This window comes from Nematolebias whitei, chromosome 15, assembly GCF_014905685.2.
Source record: "Nematolebias whitei isolate Nwh7 chromosome 15, NemWhi1, whole genome shotgun sequence".
NCBI classification, from domain to species: domain Eukaryota; kingdom Metazoa; phylum Chordata; class Actinopteri; order Cyprinodontiformes; family Rivulidae; genus Nematolebias; species Nematolebias whitei.
In genome coordinates, this window is record NC_056512.1 from 37512133 (window position 1) to 37519323 (window position 7191).

The following is a 7191-nucleotide window of genomic DNA, read 5'->3' on the forward strand; positions in this document are numbered from 1 at the left end:
CCAGTGGTGTTGGTGCGGTTGGAATTCTGGACCGGTGGTGTTGGTGCAGCCTGGGTCCATTCGTTGTTTTCCTTGACATCCAGCCTCCTCGCAGCTATGTGATCACGGAGCTGATGCAGAGCGACCTCCACAAAGTCATCGTGTCTCCCCAGCCCCTCACCACGGACCACATCAAGGTCTTCCTCTACCAGATCCTCCGAGGTGGGTCTCCGCTCAGAGAAACCTGGACCTCCTGAGTCCAGATTGAAAGCATCAACACTGTGTCTTCTCTGGAACAAAGAGCTTCAGCAGCATCAGATGAAAAACCCATCCATCCATCATCTTTACCCACTTCTTCCTTTTTGAGTTGCGGGGGTTGCCCGTGTCCAAATCCAGCAGTCACTGTGCGAGAGGCAGGGGACACCTGGACAGGTCTCCAGTCCATCACAGGAACACCTGGACAGGTCTCCAGTCCATCACAGGGACACCTGGACAGGTCTCCAGTCCATCACAGGAACACCTGGACAGGTCTCCAGTCCATCACAGGGACACCTGGACAGGTCTCCAGTCCATCACAGGGACACCTGGACAGGTCTCCAGTCCATCACAGGGACACATGAAAAATAAATTTTATAATTTGAATGTTTAGTCCTTAAAACCAGGCAAATTCATTCAACCTTTATTTCTACAGGTTAGTGTCGTTGAGCCTGGAGGACTGATTTACAACAGAGACCTGATTAAACAAAGAACACATGAGGACCAGACAACAACAGTCATATAAAAACATATAAATTGAGTAAATAGAAGAAATGAAATTAAAACAAAACAAAAACATCTACGTTATAAATGTAAAACGCTAAAAACATTAATGTGTCTGCGTTGGTTTTTGCCATGAACTTTAAATAAAATAGAATGAAGGTTCTCAGCAGCGTCAGAACGGGTTCAGACCTGCGGTTCGGCTCGGTCCGGTTGGATGGGGACCATTGCTGGTGTCCCCAGGGATGTTTGACAGGGCTGTGGCAGGTCCACAGTAGGACAGTCAGATTTGTCCCTCTGAGTTTTGGGCTGGGTCGGGTTGGACGGTGACTTTAATGTTTTTACATTTTGTGACTGATCCAGAAGTTCTGGATCAATAATCAACAAACAAAATAATCATTAGTGGCTCTGCAGCGGCCCAAACATTACGGTTCAGCGGCGCTGTGTGGGCCCAGCTGGGTCTTGGTATCATCTGTATCGTGCTGGAAGGTGACCTTGAGGTCCTCTCTGTTCCTGCATCCAGAACTTCTTTATACTTGAACCCTGACCATCCCCTGCAGCCGAAGACACCACCACATCATGATGCCACCACCACCGGGCTTCACTGTTGGGATGGTGTCGGCAGGTCCTTTGACCTCCTGGTTTGTGTTTTTGTTCCGATTGACTGTTTGGACGCCTTCTGTAGAGACGTGTGTCCTGTCCAAATCAGGTGGACTCAAGCTCCAGGTCTCTGTGGGCCAGAGCAGAAAAACTGGAGGGTTGGACTCTGACCCAAACATCTCAGCAGATATCAAAACAGACAAGTGTGAATACTTGAAAAAACATCTTTTTCTGTTTTTATTTGTGGAAAAATGGACAGAATGTCACTTTATGATACCGAGTGCAGATTAATGAGACGGTCGAATATTTACATAGACTCTGTCAGACGCTGCAGAACCAGAAACCCAATTCAGGAGGAGCCAGACACCCAGGAGACATTATTAACTCGAGTGTTGATGTGGACGCCTGATGGACACCACGAGGATGATGATGTTGTCTTTCTCCTTCAGGTTTGAAGTACCTGCACTCTGCTGGGATCCTGCACCGAGACATCAAACCTGGAAACCTGCTGGTCAACAGCAACTGTCTGCTGAAGGTGAGGACGTCTGTCCGAGGACGTGTGTCTGAGGACACCTGTCTGAGGACACCTGTCTGAGGACACCTGTCTGAGGACACGTGTCTGTGGACGCGTGTCTGAGGACACGTGTCTGAGAACACCTGTCTGAGGACACCTGTCCGAGGACGTGTGTCTTTGGACGTATGTTGAGGACGTCTCCTGAGATGTTTGTAAACAATAAATGTCTTTCTGTCAAACTGGACTTGATGTTTTGTTCTGGTCAGATCTGTGACTTCGGCCTGGCCCGTGTGGAGGAGCCCGACCCGTCGCGTCACATGACCCAGGAGGTGGTGACCCAGTACTACCGGGCTCCGGAGGTTCTGATGGGCTGCCGGCACTACGGCTCGGCCATTGATGTGTGGTCGGTGGGCTGCATCTTCGCCGAGCTGCTGGGACGGCGGATTCTGTTCCAGGCTCAGAGCCCCATCCAGCAGGTGAGACCCCCGGTACCGACCCAGACTAGAGTTGCATTTGGGCCTAATAAATCCGGACCGGACTGTGTTTTTTTTTTTCCCAAGCCCTACCCGGACCCAACGTATTACTGGTAATTAGAGGGCCGAACCCCCCCAAAAAAAGACGACAGTTTTTTTTTTGTTAAATTAAGCTTTTACTGATTTTGTAAGCAAATCAGTTTTAAAAACATAAAGAAAGGAAGATATAAGATTTATTTTTAGAAACAAGTCCCCAAATGGATGTTAACAAAACTTATACTGTGAACCCTCGTTTTTCACGGGGGTTACGTTCCAAAAAGAACCCGTGATAGGCGAAATCCGTGAAGTAGTAACCTTTATTTTTTTTTACAATTATTATACAATGAAATACTCCATAATACATTCAAACCAAAGAACAAAACCTTTTTACAGGCCCAAGCATTTGTTTAACTAATAAAAGTACTGTATAAACGTTTTTTACAAATAACTACTGTACTGGAGAGACTGTTTAGCCAATCAGAATGCACAATGCACGATGCAAATCCGTGAAGCAGCGAGACCGCGAAAGGTGAACCGCGTTATAGCGAGGGTTCACTGTAACCTAAAAGTCAACCGTAAAGATCGGCTGTGATGAACGAAACAATTTTTAGAACTAAATTATTTGGAAAAATATAGAACAAGCCAGAGCTGCTGCCTCTCAGCGAGCAGGTCCTTGGTTCAAACCCCGGTCCAGGGGCCTTTCTGGGTGGAGTTTGCATGTTCTCTCCGTGCATGCGTGAGTTTTCTCCGGGTACTCCGGTTTCCTCCCACAGTCCAAAAACATGCATGTTAGGCTGATTGGTAACTCTAAATTGTCCCTAGGTGTGCGTGAGAGAGTGAATGGTTGTTTGTCTCGTTTGTCTCTATGTGGCCCTGTGATGGACTTGCGACCCATCCAGGGTGTACCCCGCCCCTCGCACAGTGATTGCTGGACATGGGCACCAGTGACCCCCGTGACCCAAAATGGAATAAACGGGTAAAGAAAATGGATGGATGGATAGAACAAGCCAGCGGTCAGCTGATTCATCCATCCATCCATTATCTTTACCCGCTTCTTCCTTTTCGGGTAGCGGGGGTTGCTGGTGCCCATGTCCAGCAGTCGCTGTGCGAGAGGTGGGGGACACCCTGGACATGTCTCCAGTCCATTTCAACCAGTGAGCCAGCGGACGTGTACGGACGGTGACAGGTGTCCATCTGAACTTAAGACTTTTTTAACTTCTTTCCACCGGTCGGACCTGCCTCCTCCTCAACAAGTAGATTAACACCATTTTGTATTGTGCATTTAGTTTTCTTTGTTCGATTCATAAAACTGCATCAAAGCCCGAGACCGGCCCGGCCTGCACATTAATAACATTATAACAGCCCGGACCGGCCCTAATCCAGGTCGGTCCGGGCCGGGTTTCGGGTTCAGGTTAGAAATGACAGCTCTAATCCAGACCACTCCCAGAACTAATTAAAGGCATGGATTGGACCTTTTAGAGTGGCGTTCTGAGGTAAGGTTCTGATGAGTTAATATCTTACCTGTTCTAGATGGCACTTTGAACAGTTGAAGAAACATTTTTATTCTAACCCAGATGACGAGCTAATGGCTAGTCTGACCCATACCCTTTCTGTTTTATAAAGCGTGGCTGAATGTGCAGTTGGCACACATGGTTGATTCAGTTTTTGGAAGTCATCTTGAGACCCTTCACTTGTTGTTCCACGGCCCTCAGTGGGTCCCCGACCCAACCCTTGAGACCCACAGCTTAAAATGACTCCAACATCCTCTATCAGCTCCTGCAGACATCTTTTACAAACTTTATTTTATTTTACACAATATTCCAGAGGAAAAGGTCGTTCCTGTACAGGAAGTGGCCTCAGGCTGCACAGGAAGTGCTACAGCCAGTTGCTGATGCTGGTTAAGTCCCCACCCCAACCCCTCCATGGGACGCAGGTTTGGTGTTTATGAACAATCCGCTTTGGTCTGAGCTGGGTTCTGAGCAGCCGTTAGCTCGTCAGATCCAGGTGGTTTAAAGAGCTGCGACAGGTAAGATACTGACCGCTGCACAGAACCCACAGCCTCCTGCGATCGTTTCAACAAACTCATCAGCAGAACCGGTCTTTGTTTTACTGTGCTGGTTTAATCAGAACCAGACCGCTGATCCGTGTTGTTGTTTCTGTTTCCTGTCCGGTCCAGTTGGACCTGATCACGGACCTGCTGGGAACCCCGCCTCTGTCGGCGCTGGCCTCAGCCTGTGAAGGAGCCCGGGCCCACATCCTGAGGGGGCCCCACAAACCGGTAGGTGTCGGCCCAGTTGTGCTCTCAGATGGGTTTGGGTTCGGGTCTGATGGGGTTTTGGTTCTGCTCCTCAGCCGTCTCTGTCGGTGCTCTACATGCTGTCGGACGGAGCCACGCACGAAGCCGTGCACCTTCTGTGCCGCATGCTGGTCTTTGATCCGGTGAGTCCTCTCGCCCACTCTGCGGCCCGACCCGCTCCGAGAGTTCTGCTCACCGGCATGTGTTTGTGTCCGTAGGCGAAACGGATCTCGGGCAGCGACGCTCTGTCCCACCCATACCTGGACGAGGGCCGGCTGCGGTACCACACCTGCATGTGTCAGTGCTGCTACTCGGTGCCCAGCGGGCGGGTCTACACCCGGGACTTCGAGCCAGCGGCCGAGCGGCCCTTCAGCCACAGCTACGAGAACAGCCTGCTGTCCGTGTGGCAGGGCAAAGGTGCGGCCCGGGCGGGTTCTGGTGCTGTGGCTGCTTCAATTTGTGGAAGCTAAAAGTGTTTTTGTTCCAGAGCTGATCCATCGCTTCATCACGGAGCACCAGCAGGGCAAACGGGTGCCGCTCTGCATCAACCCCCAGAGCGCCGCCTTCAAGACCTTCATCAGGTGAGCCCACAGGAAGTCCTGCCCACCTGCACGCCGTGCTCCTGGTCCTGAAGCCTCTCTGCTCTGCTCCTCAGGTCCACGGCGTGGCACTCCTCCAAGGTCTCCCGGAAGGAGGAGAGATGAGCTCCTCCTCGTCGTCGTCGCGGCGCTCTCACAGGAATCTTCTCCTCCTCCTCCTCCTCCTCCTCCTCCCGACTTCCTGAAAGTCCTCTGATCTTTTCCTCCTGAAGGTTCTGAACATGAAGAGTTTCTCCCCGAACATGATTTTGGTGCTGAATTTAAAAACTGCTGCTGAAGGAGGAAGCTGACTGGAGCCGGTACTGGAGCCGGTACTGAACCGTCTCTGCTCCATGAACACTTGGTGTCTTTGACTGAAGTCATTCCAGCGAGCTGCGACCCGCTTCGACCCATCAGGACAAACGTTACGTCTCTCTGTGTTTGTCTTGCGGCGTTGCCATGGCAACAATAATGCAACCCTAACCGATGTAGCAACACGTTCCTCCGCTTTTATTCTGGGACCTGGACCGGTGGAAGCAGTTTGTCAGCAGGCTCTACAGCAGGAACTCAGTGTTTTATTGTGAAGTGGTGTTCTGCTGCAGAAACAGGAAGTTTTCTTTTCCTCCGACCCCTCTGCCTGGTTCTTGTCCTGCTCAGCTCAGAGGTCCAGTCTGACGGTTCTGAGAGAAAAGTTTAATTTATTTAATTTTGTGGCGCCACCTCTTTTACCTCAAACCTTTGAAGACAAAGTCAAACTCTGAAGGTCCCGCCCTTTACAGCTTCACCTCCTGGTGTCTGGTTCTGACCCGCTCGAGGTTCTGCTGAGTAAAGTGCTGCTGCTGTTTAGTTTGTAGTTTCAGCCTCAGGTGTTCTGTTGTAACGATGAACTAAGAACCAGAACCTTCATCTAAATCAAGTTTTTACTCAGAGGTTCTGATGGATGGATCCAAAGGTTCCTCCGGTTCTGCTCCTGTGGTCCAATAACCCAGAAAGAAAATTGTCAGGACTTATTACTTCCTGTTTCTGGTTTGAAACCGGATCCATTCTTTGAGCTCAAGGAACCAGAACCTGCAGACGGCCTGGTTCTGATGGAGGGAAAAGGAAGTTCTCGTTTCGTTTCAGAGTTCTGACGACCCGAAAGAAAACCCACGAGCAACCGGAGCAGAACCTCAGCTGAAACGGTTCTGTAGAATTTCACGAGACTCGAAACAAATACCCATAAGTACGTAGCTGAGTACTAATGTAAGTACTTACCTGAGTGCTACTGTGAGTACTTATATTTGTATTACTATGAGTACTTACCTGTGTACTTTTGTGAGTACTTAACTGAGTAATCCTGTGAGTACGTAATTGTGTACTACTTACCTGTGAACTAAGTACTCCTGTGAGTACTTACCTGTGTACTACTTACCTGTGAACTACTGTAAGTACTCCTGTGAGTACTTAACTGTGTACTCCTGTGAGTACTACTGTGAGTACTTACCTGTGTACTACTGTGATTACTTATCTGTGTAGTTCTTTGACTAATTACCCAAGTACTACTAAGTGTACTTATATTTTTATTACTGTGAGTACTTACTTGAGTACTCATGTGAGTATTTATCTGAGTACAGTAGTCCCTCGTTTATCGTGGGGGATTCGTACCTTGAAGCCCCGCAATAAGTGAAAAACCACGAAGTAGGAAGAGTAGTACAAGTAATAGTTTATATATATATATATATATATATATATATATATATATATATATGAATGAAGGTGTTTTAAACCCTTCCCACACTCTTGCAATATTCTAAACAATGTTTCTAAATGCTCTAAAAGAGACAATGTCATGATTTCAGCTCACTGCCAATTGCAAGCGCTCTTGGCCACGCCCTCTTCCCCACTCTGCACAAAGATCAGCTGATCAGCTGCAGCAGGAAGTTTCTCCTGCAGCATGGGCAGCACAAAGGTGCAGCA

The 7191-nt window shown here is 48.9% G+C and overlaps 1 protein-coding gene across 1 annotated transcript in view; it reads left to right on the top strand.

Moving 5' to 3' along the window:
• nlk1 (nemo-like kinase, type 1) overlaps positions 1 to 5514 on the top strand; it is an 11404-nt gene extending 5890 nt beyond the window's left edge. Inside the window, exons 5-12 of the mRNA XM_037688636.1 lie at positions 95 to 201; positions 1785 to 1870; positions 2116 to 2325; positions 4538 to 4639; positions 4714 to 4800; positions 4876 to 5074; positions 5145 to 5238; positions 5313 to 5514. Coding sequence (XP_037544564.1) covers positions 95 to 201; positions 1785 to 1870; positions 2116 to 2325; positions 4538 to 4639; positions 4714 to 4800; positions 4876 to 5074; positions 5145 to 5238; positions 5313 to 5361 — 934 coding nt within the window. The 3' untranslated portion in view covers positions 5362 to 5514. The remainder of the gene's footprint in view (positions 1 to 94; positions 202 to 1784; positions 1871 to 2115; positions 2326 to 4537; positions 4640 to 4713; positions 4801 to 4875; positions 5075 to 5144; positions 5239 to 5312) is intronic.
• The last annotated feature ends 1677 nt before the right edge of the window (positions 5515 to 7191 follow it).